This window comes from Primulina huaijiensis, unplaced genomic scaffold, assembly GCF_012295235.1.
Source record: "Primulina huaijiensis isolate GDHJ02 unplaced genomic scaffold, ASM1229523v2 scaffold26513, whole genome shotgun sequence".
In the NCBI taxonomy this organism is placed as follows: Eukaryota; Viridiplantae; Streptophyta; class Magnoliopsida; order Lamiales; family Gesneriaceae; genus Primulina; species Primulina huaijiensis.
Genome location: NW_027356406.1, coordinates 1 through 22,068, shown reverse-complemented (window position 1 = coordinate 22,068; position 22,068 = coordinate 1). Strand labels below are relative to the sequence as shown.

Sequence of the window (22,068 nt, the reverse complement as noted above, 5' to 3'; positions counted from 1 at the left end):
CAATATTCAAATATTCAATATTAAAATATTAATTTTCAACATATTCAAATAAATCATTGTTTTTCAACTTCAATTTAGAAAAAAAAAAAATTCTGCAGGTGTTAACAGTCACCCAAATACTCAATAATAACATATAATTAAATACCAATATACAAATAAATCATTGTTTTTAAAAATAGAACTTAGTTAATTAAAAGCTTTGGAGTGAATTTCGTCCAATATTATAATTATGAACAAAAATATTGAAATAAAATAGAATTATTTAATTATTTATTAAAATAAAATATAATGATTTTAAATATATAAAAATAGAAAAAAATTGATTTTTATATCTGTTAAATAAAAAATGAGCATTAATTATTTTATAAATAATAACTTATATTTCAATATTATGATACTAATGTCTAAATTAATAAATTTTAATGTAAATCATAAAACATTAAAAAAATTGGTAGTTGGTCCCAATTAATTACCAAAAAAAAAATCAAAATCAAAATCAAAATCAAAATCAAAATCAAAATCAAAATCGACCACTCATTGTCTCTTACCCATAAATCCTCCCTATCTTTCCCACAGACGCCACTTTTCTTCACCTACCATACACACAACATAAATTAGGGTAAGAAAATTGTGTAAATCAGTTGTTTTATCTCTTTATGTTCTTGAAATAAACGGTCGTTCCGACATCGATTTTGCAAATCATCCCCAATTATGAAAAAAAGAAATAAAAATGCTAAAAAAATTGGGGACATTATCCGACGGGCTCTGTGAGTGAGTTTGCTCCCCTCTTCTATCATTTCTTCGTTCTTATCTAATAGGGGTTAGGGGTTTGAATTGATGAGTGATATAATTGTTACTCAGTAAACAGAGAAAATCATATCAACTTTTAAAATCATTTTTAACAGAAATTTCATATACAAAAACGGAACATAAATCACATATTTTTCAAAAGTAAACAATATCCATTTTATGCACTGATCATGTTATGAAATTTATGGTTAACTAATGTAAGTCTCTTATATTTTAACTCTCTAAATGATGAGGCATCAATCAGGAATAACATGTATAAGACATATCCGGAATGTATATTCCTACTATTCATTCATAAATTTCAGTGCTTCAAACATGCATATTTTGAAATCAACTTTAAAATCATACAATACATGCTGCTCGATTTTAAATCAGACGAGTTAAAATAGGAAACTCACTTACAGTATTTGCTAAAATGATTTCGGTTGACGCTTGGACGTCTATTTTCTTGTTATTGTATTGCTGCTCGAAAATACTATTGGACTTTTGCTCGAAAATTCCCTCTATTAGCTCGAAATAGTTCTTCTAAGTTTTGGGTGATTTGCTCAGAATTTTTGTAACTCCTCATAAATATGTATGCATTTATAGGCAAAAATTTGACGGTTAGCCTCTCAATTAATGGTCATTATTTGTCATTATCTGACATGATTTCGAGTTTAATGTTTTAGTTATAGGTTTGTATCATAATCACCAGCTTCCTGTTGACATGATATGCTGGATTTCGGTTATTGAATTTTCACCTGTTGGAAATAGTCCGGTGCTGAAAATGTAAGCTTTTGCACAATATTTGTTGCTGCATAATTTTGTTTATTGAAAAATGATTGATGACTGAATTTATTAATTGTTGAAATTTTTAGCTATGTTGAATTGAAGTTCGGTTTCTCACGTAACTGTTGAATCTTCAATTCTAGAACTGTTGATATTTCTCATTTCAATAATAGGTGTAATAATTATCACTTGATTTGATTATCCATTTGTATTTCTTTTACTCCAAGTTAAAGTTATATCAGGAACTTTTTTTAAAAATTTATTCATTTAAATTTTAAATCAGTGAAAATATAATAATAATAATGACACGTTATCCAATAATAATAATAATAATAATAATAATAATAATGACACGTTATCAAATAATAATTGAACGCATTCAAAAAGAAAACAATTCTCGACGTTAACTAGTACAAGATATTTGACACATCTATTGCGATTATATATTTTATTTTATTTTTAAATTTATATTTTATTGAAGAATCCATTATTTTAAAATTAATTTAAAATATTTTGACCAAAAAATATGTGAGATAAAATTTAGATAAATTAAATAAAGAGATAGATTAGGTAAAAAAAATCTATTTGATTTTTTTCAGACAAGTAAATAAATTTGAATAGTCTACAATATATGCTTGTCATCTCATTATAAGTTTATCGTATAATTTCGAACCATGATCTCGTTCTAAATTTAAAATTTTAATATCAAATAAACTATAAGTAATCGACCAGACTGAAAAGTAGGTGTGTCAATTCGGGTGGGTTAGGTCGAGTTGAGCAATAGTACTATTTAAAAATTGCTCAACCCGAACCCAACACGAACATGATCCAACCCGAAAACTCTCAACCCGAACCAACCCGTATAACCCGATTTTAAATTTTTTATAAATTTTAATTTAAACACATAATAACAAAATCTCCCTCATATATTTGATCTAAATTTGAAAGTCTAATCGTAGAAAAATAAAGTATATTTATTAAATCAAATAAATAATTGTCTAAAAAATAAAAAATGTTCAAAATAAATATTAGATTATGAAAATTTATGATATAAATAAACAATAAATATTTTTTCAGGCATACAATATATAAAAATATATGTCATATTTATTAATTATATTTTTTTAAAAAAAATTAAAATTTTCGGGTCAACCCGAACTCAACCCAATCCAACTCGATCATTTATTTCGGGTGAACTATCGCGTCCAACCCGATTTCCCGAAAACCCCAAACCCCAAACCCAAACCTGATTTTTAACCGTATCGAGTTGATGAGTCGTGTCTGATTTTGACATTTATACTGAAAACCGGTTTGGACTTCTTAGATATTTTCTACTTCTATCTATTTTGTCCATCTTCTCGTTTTTGGTTACTATGTATAAAGGGGTGACACGAGTCGATTCTCCATTGAAGGACAAAAATGAAGCCCCTACCTAGTTCATGCTGATGATTCTCCATTTTCACTACTTCCACTTTCTTCACTATCATCACCTGCACATGCACTGCATTAGCTTTTTACAACCTTTTGAATTCTTGAAAAGGTATAAGAACCAAAATTTAAAAAGCACAATAAATGCCAAATTTTTTCATTTAGTGCCACCAACAATCACCCACTTCCTCTATCTTTTGGGCCTTTTCTCTATTCGAACTTCATTATTTTCTTAACTGAGCTGAACAACTTTCACCCACTCAGATTTTGTTCACAAACAAGTCAACATACTACTAGTTTGAAAGCAGAAGTCCACCCCCTCCATTTACGCCAGGACATGGCTTTCAGCGAATAAATGCACTGATATATGTTCCTTTTCAAATTTCAAATGAGAGAGGATGTGTTTTGTTAAACAAATCTAGCTTTGTTTCGGGTTATCAGATAAGAGACGCTATTTATTGAGTGGTTGCTACATATAGTTACTGTCCAATAATTCTTTCTACAACACTGGAAAATGGATGGCGTTTTAAACATCCTCTCATTGTTCGGTCTATTGCTGCTGCTCCCTCTTCCTTCTTATTCGCTGCCATTGTGCACTAGCTTCAGTAAGTGTCTGTTTTTCTTGATTCTTGAGTGCCATTTTCTTGGACTTAAAGTGCAGTCAGTTGAGAAAGTCGGTGGTGTTTTGTGTTTCCGAGTGGTCTTTTCTTGATTTTTTTTCCTTGCCATTTTTTTGAATTCATGTTTTCATTTGTGTAATTATGTGTATAGGAGCACCTACTAGCTTAAAGGGGCACTTAGCATTCTGTCCATACAATGGGAAGGTGTGCTGCAATACAGCAGAAGATCTGCAGTTGCGGAAGCGTTTTGATGCTATGAATATATCTGATTCTGTCTGTGCTGCTGTTGTGAAATCCATCATCTGTGCGGTTAGTTTCTCTGTTGTACTCTCAATCGGCTTTTTGTTGGAAATTGGGGACTTGGCCGGAATTCTTGCCTCAGCTGTGGAAGAATTTCGTTGTGAGATTTTGTTGTTTTAAGCAATCCCATGAAAGATGTGTTCCAGACTTTCTTGATCCTTGATTCTTTTACTTTCAGTTTGTTTAGAAATAATCTTGTAAACTAGCCTTATCTGGACATCTGGTAGGGCAACCATGGCCGAATGCAAAACAGAAAGTTCAATTTCATGCATGAGTCTACACTTATGGTGGAAATTTAACTCAAATTCAATTGCAATTTCATTAGAACACGTTGATTTTCATTTATGAACGACTTTTTAAGCAGTTGGTTTCTGGAGACTTGATCTTAGTTTGGGTTGTGTGCGAAAACAAAAGAGTTGGTTTTACAGTTCGTAAGATTAACATGACTGATGAATTTGAACAATGAATAACAAACTCAGCTTTATTTTCAAGATTGCTTATGAATGTTTTTCTTTTTACTGCAGACTTGTGATCCATTCTCTGCAGAACTATTTGAGGTCAATTCGAACCCACGGTCAGTTCCAATACTTTGCAACACCACAGGAGGTGCAGCAATTTCGTTCTTGTCAAGCCAAACAAACAATAGTTTTTGCTCATCTGTATGGGAAGCTTGTAAAACCGTATCAATCTTGAATTCTCCCTTTGCTCCTGCATTGCAAACCAAAGCTGAATTGCCACGAAACGCAACCTCATCAACTCTAACTGACCTCTGGCAATCAGAGTCTGATTTTTGCAATTCATTTTCTGGTTCTTCTGACGAAAAATCTCTTTGCTTCAATGGTAAACCTGTTTCACTCAACCAAAGTGATACATTATCTCCCCCTAAAGGTATCTGCCTCGAAAAAATTGACAATGGATCTTATCTTAATATGGTTGCTCATCCTGATGGATCCAATCGTGCATTTTTCTCTAGCCAACCAGGCAAAATTTGGTTAGCCACTATCCCTGATCAAGATTCAGGGGATGTATTAGGGCTGGATGAATCAAGTCCGTTTGTTGACTTAACCGATCAAGTTCATCTGGATGCGAGCTTTGGAATGATGGGAATGGCTTTTCATCCAAACTTTGCAACAAATGGTAGATTCTTTGCATCATTTAACTGTGACAAAGAGAAGTCTCCAGCCTGTGGAGGGAGATGTGCGTGTAACTCAGATGTTTCGTGCGATCCTTCAGAGTTAAGTTCGTTGGATTCAGGAAAGCCTTGCAGATATCATGTGATTGTTGCTGAGTATACTGCTAACGGGACTTCTTCAAGCCTGTCAACAGTAAACCTTTTTTCTCCATATCTGAATGGGATTTTTTTAAACTATTTAGAAACATCTAAATGAATCTAAGATGTTTTATACCTGATTCCAGGCAGAGAAAGCGAGTCCAGTTGAAGTGAGGAGAATTTTTACTATGGGGCTACCTTTTACTGCAAATCACGGTGGCCAGATTCTTTTTGGTCCAGCAGATGGTTACTTATATATCATGATGGGAGATGGGGGAAGCAAAGGTGATCCATACAATTTTGCTCAGAATAAGAAGTCGATACTTGGAAAAATCCTGAGGGTTGATGTAGACAATATACCAAGTAAGTCGCCATGCAAATAAGAAAAAAGTCATAGTTTCCTGGTAGCTTAACTTTGAAATCTTTTCAGTTTCTGATGCATATCATCAAATTCTGAGCTTATCAATCAAGATTTTTTTATAGTTTTTATCATTCCAGTGTAACGAATTTTTGGTTTTCAGGTGAAGAGGACATAGATAAGCAGAGCCTATGGGGAAATTATAGTATTCCACAAAATAACCCTTCTTTGGAAGATAAACAAATGGAACCTTCGGTATGGGCTTATGGACTAAGAAATCCTTGGCGCTGTAGTTTTGATTCAGAAAGGCCTTCCTATTTCGTTTGTGCTGATGTTGGACAGGTTCAGATTCAAAGCCTTTTCACCAAAAGATTTGTAGCCAAATTTTCAGTCCTTTTTGCCTGCTGAATATTACTTTTATTCAGGATCAATATGAAGAAGTCGACATAATAACCAAGGGAGGAAACTATGGATGGCGTGTATACGAAGGCCCTCTTCTTTTCGAACCTCAAAAAAGTCCAGGGGGAAACACTTCTGCTGGTTCAATCGATCCCATCTTCCCTGTGGTGGGATACAACCATTCTGAGATAAATAAGCTCGGTTCTGCAGCAATATCCGGTGGATTTTTCTATCGTGCACAGACTGATCCATGCATTTATGGAAGGTGAAATCAAGCTACTGTTATCATGTTTTCACATAGCCGGGGAATGTGATTGTGGCTAGAACTATAATATAAAAATCTCTTTTTGACATCTACGAAATTGAATGTCATTTTAATTTTCTGTGCTCTTTTTTTTTTTAGTTACCTGTATGGAGATCTATATGCAAGTCATATTTGGGCAGCATCAGAAACACCACAAAACAGCGGGAACTTCACGACTACTGACATTTCCTTTAGCTGTGCTACAGACTCTCCCATCAAGTGTGAATCAGTGCCTAATAGCGATCTTCCTGCTTTAAAGTTCATATTTTCATTTGGGCAAGATAACAGAAAAGATGTGTACATTTTAACACAGAGTGGAGTGTACAGGGTGGTTCGTCCAAGTCGATGTAGCTATGCTTGCTCCAAGGAAGAAGTGATAACCACTACAAAGCCGCCTCAGGCTTCTCCTTCTCGTGGTCATGTCGTGGCAATTCCTCATATGGGATTAATGTTTCTGGTTTCTGCAGTTTTGGTATTTATGGAACCTTTCTTGTGACATATCAGTAAGGTTCGTCTCGAAAAATGTTGGGATAATAACAATAGGAGTAATCAGGATAACAACAATAGGAGTAATCAGTTATGAAGCTTTAATTTTCAGTGACATTTTCTTGGGTTGCTTCTCAATTTTCATGCGGTTATTTTTCTGTGGCAGTTTGATTTTGATGGACAATATTATGTTGTGAAAACAATTGTCCTCTTGTTTGTGTCCATATCTCGTAGTTTACTAGAATCACAGGCGCATCTTACTGCGTGAGCAGAGTTATGCTTTGATTTTCTGATGTTTATTGCAACTTACTCTCAGACCTCAAAATTGTTATTAAGAAAAGATAATAGTTCCTCCCACATTCAGTAAAGTCGCAAATTTTCCATTAAAAAATATATGTAATTGTAAGTACAGGATAAGTGATGCATCATACATAAGCTATCTTAATCAACAGAAATAACGCCTGAGAACAGCACAAGCACATATCAGGCACAAATTCAGCGACCAGCGCCAGGTCAAGCATGCCTAATAAGCCTGGAGTTGAGGCAATTTGTTGTCACGTACCATATTGAACTCTTGCAACATAAAGTCGCACCAAATGAACACCATTTAACAAGGATTCCCAGAATTCATCTGCAAGATTTAAAAGATTTATCTTCTTCCGATAACACTTGTGAAATCGGCAGTTGGCACTAACCAGAGCACTGACTTCAATAATCATCGTATGTGTTTCCTTTGTCCATCCATAATGGCATCCTTAAGTTCTTAATCAAAAAGCAAGAAGCCACTCCACATGCTTTTCTTATTTACCTCTTTTCAAGTAGAACAGAAAATATGTTAATTTGAGCAATTTCACGATAAACTTCCTACAACTTCGCAGATTTTAGGTTCAAAATCTCCCGAATTTCCTGTATTTTCATGGCAATAGAATGGAAAACACAGGGCAGTTTAAAATTTAATGAGGAATTCAGGGAATCAACCAACCTTGGTCCAAGAATGTTTTTCATGAAAATTTAATCCGGAAGCGACCATGTGGCCATTCTTCAGACTTCAACTAACCCTTATCAAAGCAATGAATGAATACGGATCATTTTTTTGGCCAAACAGAAATGTCAAAGCAGCAAGTGTTCCACAAATTTTTGCTCGAGGATGGGAATCAGGTTATATTAAAACGATAACTAGCATATAACTAGTATGCATTTGACTAGTTATGCCTAGGAAGTGAGAAACAGCAAACTGTCTAATTTCGAGGAAAAAAATGAAAAATCCAATTGAATAAAATGAGTTTTTCTTGATCCATATGTATTTCCAAACTGTACTGTTCCTATTTCTTCTCAAAACAACAAGAAACAACTTTATTTTCACTCAATCAATCTGCATTATAATACTACATTCATACTAATCATGTCGAAGTCATAAAAATCCTATGTGGTTCCATGTATATAGACATATACATGTGTGCATGTTGTCTCTCTCTCTATATATATTTGTTTATTATATTAATATTAGTACGCATGTATGCATTTACAATAGAACATGCAGGCTGCAGATTAGCGTGTGTCAGGAAATTAATGAGAAACTAAGAACAAAGAATAAGATGAAAAGTAAATTTACCAAGTTTCTCAGCCGGTCGAGTAGAGGTCGCTCACCCAACATAAAGTGTAAAGTGGAAAAGATCTGTTGGTTTTATATCCCTTTAAGTTCCATCTTTGAAACATATTTCCCCTGCTTCATTGCAAAGCTCGAAAGTTGAATCAATTTTCCCCTCCTCGTAGTTCATGTCCACAAAGGTGCAGTAAATTTCCTTATCTGCAGATAGCCCTTTTTTTCTCATCTGTTCAAAAAGTTCTCTTGCCTCTAGATACTTTTTCCTTTTCAAAAATCCCTTGATTAGCGCATTATAGCTCTCAACCGTGAGACTGTACCCTTTCTCAACTATTTCCTTATGCAAAAACCATGCTTCCTTCATATTCCTCGCTTTACAATGCCCTCGAATCATTATGTTATATGAATTTGCATTTGGCACAACTCCCTGATGGCCCATCCCCCGGTATGTTTCAATTGCCGAACGCATATCATTTCTAATGCAGTATTGTTTCATAAGAGAGTTATAAGTGGTGGCATTAGGCATCATACCCTTCTCCAACATCCAATTTAGCAGCTTCTGGCCATCTTCTAGCATCCCTGACACACAAAAACCATTCATCAGTACGTTGAATGTAACAACAGTTGGTTTAATCCCTTTTTGCAACATCTCATGAAGCAATTGGTGTGCCATAACCATTTCTCCAGATCTGCAATAAGCATCCATAAGTGTGGTATAGGAATAGGTATCAGGCAATATTCCAGCCACCTCCATATCTTTCATTAACTTCACTGCTTCTGCTATATTTCCTGATTTACAAAGGCCATTGAGAAGTGAATTGCAAGTGTAAATATTCAGAACAAGTCCCTTTTCACCCATCTCATGAAGAAGTTCACTTGCAGTATCAACCTCCCCATGTTTACAGAGCCCATCAACCAGCGCAGTGTATGTAACTATATTTGGAACCAATCCCATCTGAATCATCTCATTGTGCAGAGAAAATGCCATTTTAATGTCACCAGCCTTGCAATAACCATCAATAAGAGTTGTATAAGTAAATTCATCTGCTTTTAATCCAATATTGATCATTGCACGAAAGAGATTATCAGCTTCCAAAACTTTTCCGTTCTGACACAGGCAACAAATTAGAGCAGTATATGCAATAAAATCCGGAACTATTTTCAGAGTCTGCATTTCCTCGTACATTCTAAATGAAGAACCAACATTTCCAATTTTGCTAAATCCATCAATGAGAGTTGTGTAAACAACATTATCTGGAAAAACTCCCTCACACGTCATCTCTCTCAAGATCTTCTCCGCATCCATAACTTTACCATTCTTGCATAGAAAAAGGATTACACTGTTAAAGGTAAACCTGTTTGGCTTTACTCCTTTCTGTCGCATAGTATCGAATAGTTTTAACATCAGCTGGAGTTCTTCAATATTGCAATATCCATTAATTATGGTACTGTAACTTATAGCATCAGCAATGCAACCTCTTAACTCCATTTGCATAAGTAGGTTATGAGCTTCTCTCACTTTTCCTGATTGACAAAGTGAGTGCATCACTATGTTATATGATGCAGTATTCCATTTAATACCCACTTCAGAAAATTCACTGAAATTCTTTAGTAGCATTTTGGGACCATCAATATTTTTTGATACTCGGGAAAGAAATAGGTTACATGAATCAACAGATAGAAAAACGTTATAGTCCAGAATCTTATCAAAAATCTCTCTTGCATCATCGAGATGGCCAATTTCAACAATAACTTGGAAAAAAATGTCAAAGACGAGTGGATTTGAACCCCAATCCTTGTAAGTGTATATTAACTTTTCAAGAAACTGGGAGAATGAGATGTTACCATCGGCATTGGATTTTGTCAGGAGGTCATGAAAAAGTTTTTGAGCCAGTTTTAGATCTTTTGCAGCAACAGCAATTTGAATAATAATGCAACAAACCTCAAATGATGGATCCCTTCGTATGCAATACCAGTCAAAGAAATTCAATACTAGTCTATAATCATTCTTTATCTCCATGAGAACCCAAATGATATGATCAGGCCTGAATTTGGATTCATAGGGCTTTAAAATTCGACGAAGGTGCTCATAGCAGCATTGCTTGATGACAGTTGAAATGTGGTGGACAAATTCAGAGTCTCCAATGGAAGGTTTCTTCGGCGAATAATCAGGAAAGGATCTTATAGTGGTTGACCCAAAGGAAGATAGCATTCGGAATGAAGAACAAGAAAAGCAAAAGATTGAGAGATTGTGGATGCTCGAACTTGGTTGTGAATGACAAGAAAACACTTGACGAATGTATGCTGAAAAGATGATGGTGCGTCTCTTCATGTTGATGAGAGGCCCATCAATGTAGCCTACAAAAACTACATATTTGACATGGAGGGGCTCTCCTGCAGGCATATTCATCACCGCATCACCTGTACACTATATTAATGCATGATTGAAGTATTAATTAGACTAGTTTCAGTGTTCACTGCACAATTAATAACCCACAAAAAGAGAAAACGAGAATTACTTGAACATACAATAGACACTGTTCCTGGAAACATACGGTGAATATCAAACCACCGGCTTTCTGCCATTAATCTTTGCCTATAGATCCAGATATTTCTCAAAAATTTAAAGCTCATAAGCCAACATATTTAAAAATATCAGGCAAAATATTAAAAGATCATATTTATACCCAACCCCACCCTCATCGACTCATGGCAAATTCAAGCTTCCATCTTGAGAAGAATAAGCATTTGGTAACCTAGAGGGAATTGACGACCAAAGTGCACACAAAAGCTTTTCATAATAAGTCTAATACTTAACTCTTGGTATTCTTCATGAATTTCCTTTCAAAATTTCAATTCAAGGCTAACAGTCCACCTCTATCCTCTAGGCATTTACCAAAAGAAACTGAGCTGTCCATTTAGTCTTGTTAGACTATACACTGCCAAAAATTCTTTCACAAATCATAACCCGCATAACTTAAAAGGAAATTTATCAAATAGCTAATGAACATATGCCGAATACACTTTGCAGCGAGCATTTGAAATTTTAACTTGCAGGACTAGATCGTTTTTGCAAAAAATTATAAAACAAATAGATTAAAACAGTAAAAGATTCAATCTTTTGGACAAATTCATATTAAAAAAATCGACTAAAATACTAAAAACCCAATCTTTGGACAAATATAACCCACAAGTGCAACACTGTTTCAATATCTAAAAACCGATAAGAAATCAGAGAAGTGTTACGATATGCAAGGTAGATCAAACGTGCAGAGTAAAACCCAGAAAAATATTAATCGAATCAAAGAGCAAACCCAACCACTTTTAATTTCTGGTAATTAAAAAATTTTACTTCCAAAGCTAACCTGCAGAAAGAAGGCGCCAGTATAGCGAAGAATGTTGTGTTTGTCTCCAATATATTTGTTAGTTTTATGGGCTTTTAGTGGTCTGTTGTTTGGGCTTTGAAATAATACTCATTTTCGGCTACTTAAATTGGAATCGGAGCACATAAATTAAATAATTGGTATTTTTATACACAAATTATATGACTGTGAATTAAATATTTTATTTATTATAACTTTTTTGTATTAAAAAAATGAGAGATTTTCTTGAATCTAACAAGTTAGATATGATTTTTCATAAGAAGTTTTGATCATTAATTAGAATAAGATGATTGTTTTTTGTTAATTTCAATATTTCACAAAAGTATCATTTCCTTCCTTTTTTACCTTTTACAAATTGTAAAAATTATAAGTTCGATCTCCATTGCACAAAAGTGATCTAATATCTATATATTTATTCTTAGATTTTGTATGTTAATATCTTTTTAATCTATTAACTTATTCGATAATAAAATTTAAAATATTTTTTCAGTCGTACTAATCTCACTTAAATTTGTAAAGCTTTATCGCATTTTAAAACTTTTTTCATTAACCCTACAAATTAAGATAGAGTAGGTCTCTTGTAAGACGGTCTCACGAATCTTTATCTGTGAGACGGGTCAACCCTACAGATATTCACAAGAAAAAATAATACTCTTAGCATAAAAAGTAATATTTTTACATAGATGACCCAAATAAGATATTCGTCTCACAAAATACGACCCGTGAAACCGTCTCACGCAAGTTTTTGCCATTAAAATAAGTATTTAAAGTTTATTCCTAGTGAATAGAAGCACTCTTTTACTAAATAACAATAAACNAAAATATATTACATTATAAACTAATTTGCACGTGCATAATTTTTATGCTAGATTACTAAAAATTAATTATGTATGGTATAATTAATTTTGAATAAAAGTTGGCACGAAGAAACCTTGTGGAGATGAATTTTAAATAATTTTGATAATAGTTTTATTGTTTATAAAGAAATGATATATCAAATCTTAAATCAGTATCTTACTTGTTTACATATTATTAGTACAAAGTAAAATGAATTTCAAATAACATCATAATTGGATGAACTTGAATTGTATCTTAATTAACATAAAATATTATATAAACATGTAATAGATTAATTTGAATTTTATGGTCTTCTCTAAATATGTAAGAGGTGAATTTAAAATTTATTATCTTACTTCTCTAATCAATAAAAATATATTTGAAATCTATCAATCCAAACACAATCTAAGTGACAGAGTAATATATGAGAATCTATCGTGTTTATTTATGTCTGTTAGAGTAGATGCCCTGCAAGCCAACGGTTGGCTAAGGAATTTATTGACTCAAGTGTAATAAACAATCTTTATTTTAATATAATTTACTTTTTAATAGTTTCGTTTTACTTTATCTGTATACCAATGCAAGCAGCATAGATAAAGTCTTTAATTATGCTTTAATACAAATGAATCGTAATTCGATGTTGAAACTTATTTGTGAACATTGCATATTCTAAATTCGTTCCTAGTCGATTCAGCCGTCTAAAACATGGATAAATGTCGCTTGAGCTTGAGACTAGCATATGTGATGTTGTGTATTGCGTTTTTTGGTAAGGGCATTGAGATGTCCAAACATGCAGATGGATAGTCATATGATGATTATACCGAACAACCCTCCCTCGGACCTTCTAAGTGGTTATCATTCATCGAGAGGATAAGTCCGTTGTTATGATTGTACAACATTAGTCCTTACGACCCGGGACAACATTGAGGCTCTATATGCTAGGGCTGTGCTTTGACTCGTTTACCGGCTCCAAGAGAGTCATCAGGTTGCGAGGTTGAGTACAGTTGCGACACATATAGGAACCAGTGCATTGTAGTCGGGGATTCACCGCTCCCGTAGATATCCTATGTGATCTGAAGTAATAATAGTGCATGGAATCTCTGGCCAGAGTATGAGATGTACGTTGGAGAAGGAGTTTTCCAAATAGTACACGCGATGCCACTATTATATGTGTCACATAGTTATCGAATTAATATCCAACCCTCGATGAACCAATGGTTGCAAATTCGACCGGGATATATGAGATGAAGGGACCGTACTGTACGTTAATCATAATCGACTGGTTTTTGTAGGCACTATCAGTGATACCTAGGGGATCATGGGGCGATGCTACTAAACGCTCTTACCATAATCCGATGGGTGCAATCAGAAATGAGTTCTGACATTCTTGATCAAGGTGTTGATGAAAAGAATGGGGCTAACTAGGGTAAGCCCGAATAAGAATAAATGTTATTCTGAATCACAAGGAGTTGTGAACCTACGGCTAGCTGTATTCCTAAACCATTGAGGGTCACACAATTATGATATAGTAAATTCAAGAAGTTGAATTTATGATAATTAAATTTTGAGAAAATAAATTCAAAGAGTTGAATTTATGAGATAGTAAATTCAAGAATTTGAATTTATGAAATTTGGGGAGAATAAATTCAAGGAGTTGAATTTATAATTTAAATATCAAATTCAAATGTTGAATTTATAAGATATTTAAATTAAATGTAATGGGTATATGTATAATGGGCTTGTATGAGTACAAGACCAACATACATATTATTAAGGTTCTTAATTGGACTTTAAAAGATTAATTACTTAATTAAACTAATTGGATTCGAATAATTAATTGATTAAGCCCATTAAGTATTTAATTTTATTAATGGGCTCTAAGCTTATATATATGTGCATTAGGCTTAAGGTCATAAATAATTCATTCACAATTTTTGAAAAACCCTAGTCTCCACACTTTGGAATTTTCGAAATTCCCCTCTCCTCCTCCTCTCCAAAATTCGGCCACATCTCTTCGGGGAAAAGTTTGAGTCGTCTCTCATACTTTGATCTCAACGTAAAATCTCTTCTAATTTTTCTAGTGCAAATTAGAAGAGGAACAAATCATCTAGTCGTGGACCTGATTAGAAGAATAAAGAAAGGAGTTTTTGAAGAACGTTCGTAGGGAATTCATCAAGAGCCATATACGCCAACTACCCCGGATTAGTTGGTGACAAGTGAAATTATTCACCAAAGGTATAATTCTTTAACATCTTATGAATGTTTATTTATAAAATCATACGAATGTCCAAAACAAATATATTTGGATTGTCAAAATAAAATAAAATTTTAAAACTTCCGCTACGTTTGGGCACGAGAAAATCGAGATCCAACAATGTCAACCCTTAAAATCACACTTACCTTCCTGATCCCACTTAGCTTGCTATATTGCATGTGTTTACCTCTTCAACATGAAGCCAAGGAACCCATTCCAAACCCTGCTTTGCACCACTTTTCTCATTCTTCTCCCCATCTTAATCTCCTCACAAACATGTCACAAGACCTGCGGCACGATCCCAATCAAATACCCTTTCGGCATCGGCTGTGGCAATCCACGCTTCCTCCCGTACTTAACATGCACCGAACAACGCCTCACGTTCTCCACCCACATACACCGGCTGCTACACAGTTACTTCCATCGACTACAGCAACCAAATCATCTATTCTGATCCCACCATGTCCACTTGCTCCTGCATTCAGCCAAGCAAAGGCTTCGGCCTCGACTGGGACGCGCCCTTCTCCTTCCACGACAAAACAGTCGTTGCCTTGCTCGAATGCTCCACGGAGCTCAAAGAAAATGGGTCGTCTACTTCCCTATGTGACCCTCAGGGCTCGTCTATCTGCAGCCTGCTGTATTCTTGTGGAGCGATCAGTAGGGTTTGTTTGTCTGGGTCCCCTTGCTGCGTGTACACACCGGTAAATCTTGGCCCTTCATTTGAGATGGACTTGCCGAAGCTGCAGTGTTCATCCTATTCGTCTTTGTATGGATTCAACGGGGCAAAATACTATCCAGAGGAATGGAACTACAGATTGGCACTGAAGTATAAGTTCACTTTCGATAACGATTATCCTGTGCTGTGCATGAGCTGCGAAAAGAGTAATGGAGTTTGTGGATACAACGACGACGAATCCAAGTCGTTCGCGTGTAATTGTCCCCGTGGATTGAATACAAAGATAGATTGTATCTACGTGGGATCATGGAGCAATGCCTCAAGATTTTTCCCCTGGAAAATTACTGGTAAAATATATATAAAAAACAAGTTTAGTTTAAAAGTACTTTTACATTTAATTTCCTGGAATATTTCTTAAAAAAATATGGTATCTAAATTGTTCCATAGGGCCTCTGTCGATGTTTTTATGGGCGTGGTTCTTCACGAGATTGGACTTCATGTGAGCTGAAAAGGAAAGACTCGGTAGTGTTACTCTCAGGTAACTTCAAACTGCAGTATTCTGTTGTTTGTAAATTTGTTAATATTTATTTTCCGATAATGGTGGAAGAGACTTGATCATTAATAACCATCGAGTACGAGCATTTGTTTCATTCAAAATATTGTACCTAAAAAATACTCAATTTCCAATCAGATTAACTTTAAACTAGCGTGATCAGCGAGTAGAGCTCGAGTTCAAAAAAATATGTGGTCCACGTGAACGCTACTAACGAGAAGTTAGATTAATTAAGATACTAGAAATAAGTGGAGCTCGAAAGAATCAACTTTCACAACAAAATTGGAAGCAAAGGGAATGCCTTGGGGAATAAATTCTTTCATTAAAGAGAATCCCTTTTCTTGCTAGTGTTCTTACCTTATCAAAAGTAAAATTCCATCCATGGTCTCAGTTTCTGGCCGCACGTACAATATGTATAGCATACAACGTAATCGAGTATTTCGTTTCCATCTTGGATATGCAAAACTTGTATAATAATCTCATCAAAATATAGCCGATTCGGATTTACAAGAACATTGGTAGCTACTCAAAATGAGAGAGAAAGAAATGGAAGCCTCGAAAAGAAATCATCCACTCAAAGAATAAATCAAATTTACTGTCATTATCTCCCAAGATTTTACACCTATTCGGGGGTTTCTTCTGGAAATCCCAGTTGTTGATAATTCAAATAATCGATAGTATTTAATCTAACACAGCACAAGATATGTTCCGGTAACTCTTCGGCTTTGTTACCCTGAAATGTAGACAGATTGCATACATTAAAATATCTGATCCGTGACAAGATCATCCTTGTTACATTTGTTCATCAAATTATGTTTAATATTTCGTGCACATAAATGATATGTATCCTTAAATGCGGTTTAAAATGAATGACCTCCATATGCATGGAATGAGTTACAAGCCAAAGTTGTAAATAAAAGACAAAAAAATGTTGACTTGCATGGTGCATACCTGTATTGTTAATCCGAAATCCAATACACAAAGCTTTAGTCTATCTGTGAAAGTTTCGAACCCTTTTCTTGAAATGTAGCTAAATCTGTGCATATCCAAATCAATCTCAAAGTAGTATTCACCCTGTAAAGAAATAAAGAAAAATACTTCAAGATTTAAAGATATTTGAGATATCGATAGAAATCCCATCAATACTAGGCTTATGCTTACCGTGTAAAATTTATGTTGAGGACGCGAAAGAACAGGTTTCTCATTGTAGGCATGCATGAGCTTCCTCTCTGCAGCACTTAGAGGAAGGTCATCCACATTCGCCACGCGGCCCAATATCTTCAACCTTTCTCTAAATGGTATGAGTGTGTCTCCACGAAAACCTTTAACTTTTTCTACTTCATTACCAATTAGCTTCTGCAATTGGAAAACCATAAATGCGTGGATGAAAGCCAAGAAGTGATACATGCAGGACATACTATTTTAGCCATAGCAGCAAACAAAGTAATCCTTCTGTATTTTAAAAGAGTATGCTGACATGAAAATTTATTGATTCCCTCACCCTAATATTTTCCTGAAAATGAGCTGGAATTTCTTTGCCAAAGCTATCAGAAAGCTTGAAGTACATAACAAAACTTATTCCTTTCCCGTCTGTTTCACCCTGGAAAATTGCAGCAGGATACAATGGTATCTGTAAAATAATAAAAACATGCTAGTGTCACATTCATTTTGACATAGTTATAACATTCATTTTGACATAGTTATAATATCTTTTATTTCCATTCAAAAAGAAAATAAATGTTCGGGAGAAGAAAATATGTATGGCTTCATTTGTTGTAAAAAGAAATAATGATCAATCTACTTGGTGTATTGTCAACAGTACCTGAACATTTACCACAAGAATTTGTGGAAGTTTCCCCGAAGAATTAATGACAGGAAGTTCCACAAAGCGAGCAATGTGATTAATTTTTCTCTGAGATAAAAATACATCAAGGCCAAAGGGATAATATGCTGCACAGTTTGAAGAAAGCTCCTTCTTTTTATCCCTTCACAGAAAATGTTAGATTTGAGAACCAACATAGAGATAGATACTTTCTTAGGTTTTCAGTGTAGAACGGAACTTTTATGATTCTGTCACCTGAGATAATTAAGTCCCCTGATCTTGAAACTCCCAGGCTCAATGTTTGACCAACTGTCAGGCACTCTCTTCTCCAATGGACAGAATGGTACTTGAGAACCAGCTATAGGTCTGTGGAGCAACGGTTTTGAAGAAACTAGAATACGAAAAACCAGAAACGTTTTCAAAACTCTGTATGTCATGAGCAATTATGTCATGACTTTATTTGTTAAGCCACTAATTTTTCCAAGAGTTAACCAGATTTCTCCATCCTACGTACCACAAATTCTGGTATGTACCGTGACTGAGAAAGAGTAGTGTCATGGCTGGTCCATATGCCCATGACATTAGATTAATCATTATATATTCCACAGGTGAAACGTAGACAGTGTAGGTACAAGAGCCTGACTTTCACAATTTTTTAATATTTCACTTGACCAGCTTACAAAAATCGACAATTTTAGAGAATCCCTTGAAACAGCAAAAGAGAGAATTTCAGTCAAGCTCAAAATCCAAAAGACGAGGCCAGGATATTTTTCCCACCATTCAAATTCAATTTTCTTGTAGCTGTAGTTAAATCCAGAGGTATGTGATGACACATGGATGGATTTTCTTTTCCAGGTATGTTAAATTTGAAGCTAAAAGAATCATAGTCTCGAAACCATCCACAATGACAATGATGTAATACTTCACATCCCTTCCACAAATAGATCAAGAACAATTAGTTTTTCATCGAAACCATGAATTAAAGTCAACAGAACACGAACATGAGAACTGAATCTTGTGAGCCAGCCCTAAGGTTAATCAACATATTATGAAGATAAAGGTAACTGTGTTCAATGATACCTGTCTATAGAATTTCTTGGGCAACCAAAATGCAGTAATGTACATAACCTACCAAAACACCAGGAAAAAAAAATTTATCCACTCACGTAAATTAGCTGCGGGATGGCCTTCTCGCCATTTGAACGAAAGTTTCAAGGTAGCCTTTTTCCTTGTATCGGGAGGGCTAGAGCTTAGTGATCTTCTTTTCTCTTCAGAAGTAACGGACGAAACAAGACAAGGCAAACAGTTGCTTGGAAGAATTCCACAATTATCCAACAAACTGTCATCACCACCAGCATTTTCTCCAACGGAATCAGATTTCTCATCCAAATATAAAGGCTTTGTTTCACTAAGTCGTTCATTGGATTTCATTCTGCGCTCGGAATCAGTAGGAGGGACTAAGCATTTATCTGAACCATTAACTGAAAGGCCTGCAGAATTTGCAGTTGGCAAGCCCTCGGTGTGTTCAGCAGAAGATTCATGTCTGGTGCTGAAATCACCACCCTCATGACTCGTATTTCTGGGAGAAAAAATATCTACAATGGATGTGTCATCAATGTCGTTTAGATAGAGCATATCTGTGGAAAGGGAATGAACTTCACTAGAAGCTTGGATTACTAAATTCTAGAGAGGGGGAAAATATAAGATTTTAGCTTACCATCAGGAACACTATGAAAATCTTCATCGCTCCAGTCTGAGTCAAGTGCTGCAACTGAATCAAACCATGCTTCCTCAACACTTCCTGAAATAGCAACTGTACAAAGAAGACAAGGCAAGAAAGAACAATCTTAAATTAATTTCAAAAGTCATGAATTCCCTCAACAGCCTAAATATTAAATTGAAGCACGTAGGCAATCAAATTCACAGTGAAATTCTGGTTTTGAGTAGATTAACTACTTATCAACAAGTTTTCAACAACTTCAACAGATGGAAATGGTAGATAATCCAATTCATCAACAAAACAATAAAGATTAAATACCACTCCATTTGCAAGAAAATTGAATCCCTTGAAAGAACCACTAAAAACCAGATAAGATCACCACCATAGTTAACAGACCGCACAAGATCCTGAAAAGGTTTATTAATCCACAAGTGATCGGTGATCAATTCAGTTCTACCAGCCTCATATGATGACAGTATTTTACATCTTCAATATTTAAAAGTGATATAAAATATTAGTCTCCTTTTTTATCATTTTGTTCCAAAGTACAGCAACTACCAACTTTCTAATATCCCTAGCATTAAGTCCAATGCAGGGTAGTGAATGATTGAGTATCTCCCGTCTCCACACATTCTATTTCTCTTTGATCTCTTAATCTTCATGGCTAAAAAAAATAATGTCGCCAACATATATTCTATTTTCCTTTTATCTATTCAAGTTTCACGGCTAAAACCAACATCATCACCAACACATATTCTACATCAACTTCCATCTCCAGCCAATGCAGTATAAGAAGCAAATTGAAATCAACGTCACCATATAGATATAAAAACTAACATAATCAATTCATCTGCTTATGGAAAAGAAATCCACAATAACAATCACAAAGGAAGGAAAGAGCAGAACCACGAAAAATGGGATTGTTGAAGGGAAGATCCACAGCCAAAGGTGCAATCTTTTCAACTCCATCAGACGATCGATCAGATAATTGAAAAGGCGCCCTTTTTCTCATATCCCTTCTTCTCTTTCTAGAAGTCTTCATTCTTGAACCACCAACTTCACCTTCCACACACTTCTCCGGTAAAGAAACACATGCCCCCATCTATTTCTTTAACTGTCCCTCCCCCGAAATATAAATTCAGAGATAAATTTCAAGAAAAAAAATTAACAAATGGGCCACTTTAATTTACCAAACAAATAAGCTATCAAGGATCACACATTGATATCTCAGTCTAAAGTAATAATATCTCCAGCACCAACAGTCTAGAGAGAGAAAGTGTGAAAGCGAAGAGAAACCCCGTCAGCACCCCCCGCCCTTCGTCCTCCAATCTCTCTCCGATAAACTAAATTCGTTGAAATGAATTTCCACACACTGTAGAGAATCACAAACACACAAAATCAATAGCTGGCGGAAAATTTGGGGAAAAGGGATCCAAACTTGATTTATTTAAAAAAAATCTATAAATCAATTTACATAAATATTTTTATATTTAAATATAAATATATTATTAAATTTGATTTAAAAACTCTTAATACTGCATTCATTCTCATTTCAGTCGACTCCAAATCTGAATCTTTTTTCGGTCGACTTCTTCTCAAAACAATTTATCTTTCACATTTATTTCGATTTATTGAGATTTGTCAATTTACTTGGAAAAAAAAAATCAACCCACACTTGACCAAAATTTTTGTCGACCAAGAACACAAAATTTTTGTCTTGGTCGACCAAAATCTTGAAATTGCTTGAAAGTGGTCTTGGTCGACCACTTCCAAGCAACCAAGACCAAAATTTTGGTCTTGGTCGACCAAGAGACCATGGTCTTGGTCGACCAATTGCTTTGCTTGGAAATGGTCTTGGTCGACCACTTCAAGCAATTGCTTGGAGGTGGTCGACCACCATCAAGGTTGTTTTTGTGTCGACTTTTTTTCTAATCCATATATTTGATAAATATGGTCGATAATTATTTAATTTTGACGGATAATTACATAATTTTGATCAATGTTGCATGTTTTTTAACATACGAATTACATAATTTCACAAGTATGTTCTATAATGTTACATTATTATGTTACATGTTATGATATATGAGTCACAATTTCACAACTATGTTACATGTTTTAACATATGAATCACAATTTCACAACTATGTTACATGTTTTAATATATGAATCACAATTATGTACATGTTTTTAACATATGAATCACAATTTCACAACTATTTTACATGTTTTAACATATGAATTACAATTTCACAACTATGTTACATGTTTTAACATATGAATCATAATTTCACAACCAATTATGTTACTTGTTGTTTTAACATATGAATCACAATTTTATAACCAACTATGTTACATGTGTGTTTTAACATATGAATCACAATTTCACAACTATGTTACATGTTTTAATATATGAATTACAATTTCACAATTATGTTACATGTTTTAACATATGAATCATAATTTCACAACCAATT

General features: G+C 34.5%; 3 protein-coding genes and 1 pseudogene across 15 annotated transcripts; 2 read left to right on the top strand and 2 right to left on the bottom strand.

Annotated features, from left to right (window-relative positions):
- The first annotated feature begins 3,179 nt into the window (after positions 1-3,179).
- LOC140967716 (HIPL1 protein-like) lies at positions 3,180-6,967 on the top strand. Its single transcript, XM_073428422.1, has 7 exons — positions 3,180-3,611; positions 3,778-3,935; positions 4,451-5,251; positions 5,343-5,559; positions 5,718-5,896; positions 5,980-6,218; positions 6,357-6,967. Exons 1-7 carry the CDS (start codon positions 3,521-3,523, stop codon positions 6,751-6,753), a joined length of 2,082 nt encoding a protein of 693 aa, XP_073284523.1. The 5' UTR covers positions 3,180-3,520; the 3' UTR covers positions 6,754-6,967.
- A 135-nt stretch (positions 6,968-7,102) lies between these two features.
- LOC140967714 (uncharacterized) lies at positions 7,103-11,150 on the bottom strand. 5 transcript variants are annotated; one of them, XM_073428419.1, is made up of 5 exons: positions 11,039-11,150; positions 10,876-10,942; positions 8,356-10,774; positions 7,726-7,801; positions 7,103-7,649 (listed from the first exon to the last, which is right to left on the bottom strand). In XM_073428419.1, exons 1-3 carry the CDS (start codon positions 11,047-11,049, stop codon positions 8,438-8,440), a joined length of 2,415 nt encoding a protein of 804 aa, XP_073284520.1. In that variant the 5' UTR covers positions 11,050-11,150; the 3' UTR covers positions 7,103-7,649; positions 7,726-7,801; positions 8,356-8,437. The 5 variants fall into 5 exon arrangements, with proteins under 5 accessions (XP_073284520.1, XP_073284521.1, XP_073284522.1 ...); XM_073428420.1 differs by lacking the exon at positions 11,039-11,150 and having other exon boundaries at positions 8,356-8,730; positions 8,878-10,774; positions 10,876-11,006; XM_073428421.1 differs by lacking the exon at positions 11,039-11,150 and having other exon boundaries at positions 8,356-9,870; positions 10,192-10,774; positions 10,876-11,006.
- A 3,832-nt stretch (positions 11,151-14,982) lies between these two features.
- Positions 14,983-16,220, top strand: LOC140967718 (uncharacterized; annotated as a pseudogene).
- A 280-nt stretch (positions 16,221-16,500) lies between these two features.
- LOC140967717 (uncharacterized) lies at positions 16,501-21,002 on the bottom strand. Of its 9 annotated transcripts, none has more exons than XM_073428428.1 (9): positions 20,498-21,002; positions 19,589-19,684; positions 19,038-19,508; positions 18,127-18,262; positions 17,872-18,034; positions 17,551-17,649; positions 17,211-17,405; positions 17,001-17,123; positions 16,501-16,782 (listed from the first exon to the last, which is right to left on the bottom strand). In XM_073428428.1, the coding sequence occupies exons 1-9, from the start codon at positions 20,691-20,693 to the stop codon at positions 16,672-16,674; spliced, it is 1,590 nt and encodes a 529-aa protein (XP_073284529.1). In that variant the 5' UTR covers positions 20,694-21,002; the 3' UTR covers positions 16,501-16,671. The 9 variants fall into 9 exon arrangements, with proteins under 9 accessions (XP_073284529.1, XP_073284525.1, XP_073284526.1 ...); XM_073428424.1 differs by having other exon boundaries at positions 17,551-17,679; positions 20,498-21,001; XM_073428425.1 differs by having other exon boundaries at positions 17,551-17,679; positions 20,501-21,001.
- Between the last annotated feature and the right edge of the window lie 1,066 nt (positions 21,003-22,068).

Bases quoted from the DNA above. Each gene is read 5' to 3' on its own strand.
- LOC140967717 (XM_073428424.1), bottom strand. From the start codon at position 20,693: ATGGGGGCATGTGTTTCTTTACCGGAGAAGTGTGTGGAAGGTGAAGTT. The intron at 18,035-18,126 runs GTGACAGAATCA...TTTTCTGTGAAG, and splicing joins AGGGGACTTAATTATCTCAG to GGATAAAAAGAAGGAGCTTT. The intron at 16,783-17,000 runs GTATGCACCATG...TCTACATTTCAG, and splicing joins ATTTCGGATTAACAATACAG to GGTAACAAAGCCGAAGAGTT.
- LOC140967716 (XM_073428422.1), top strand. From the start codon at position 3,521: ATGGATGGCGTTTTAAACATCCTCTCATTGTTCGGTCTATTGCTGCTG. The intron at 3,936-4,450 runs GTTAGTTTCTCT...TTTTTACTGCAG, and splicing joins TGAAATCCATCATCTGTGCG to ACTTGTGATCCATTCTCTGC. The intron at 6,219-6,356 runs GTGAAATCAAGC...TTTTTTTTTTAG, and splicing joins GATCCATGCATTTATGGAAG to TTACCTGTATGGAGATCTAT.
- LOC140967714 (XM_073428417.1), bottom strand. From the start codon at position 10,980: ATGAGCTTTAAATTTTTGAGAAATATCTGGATCTATAGGCAAAGATTA. The intron at 10,775-10,875 runs GTATGTTCAAGT...GCATTAATATAG, and splicing joins TTCCAGGAACAGTGTCTATT to TGTACAGGTGATGCGGTGAT.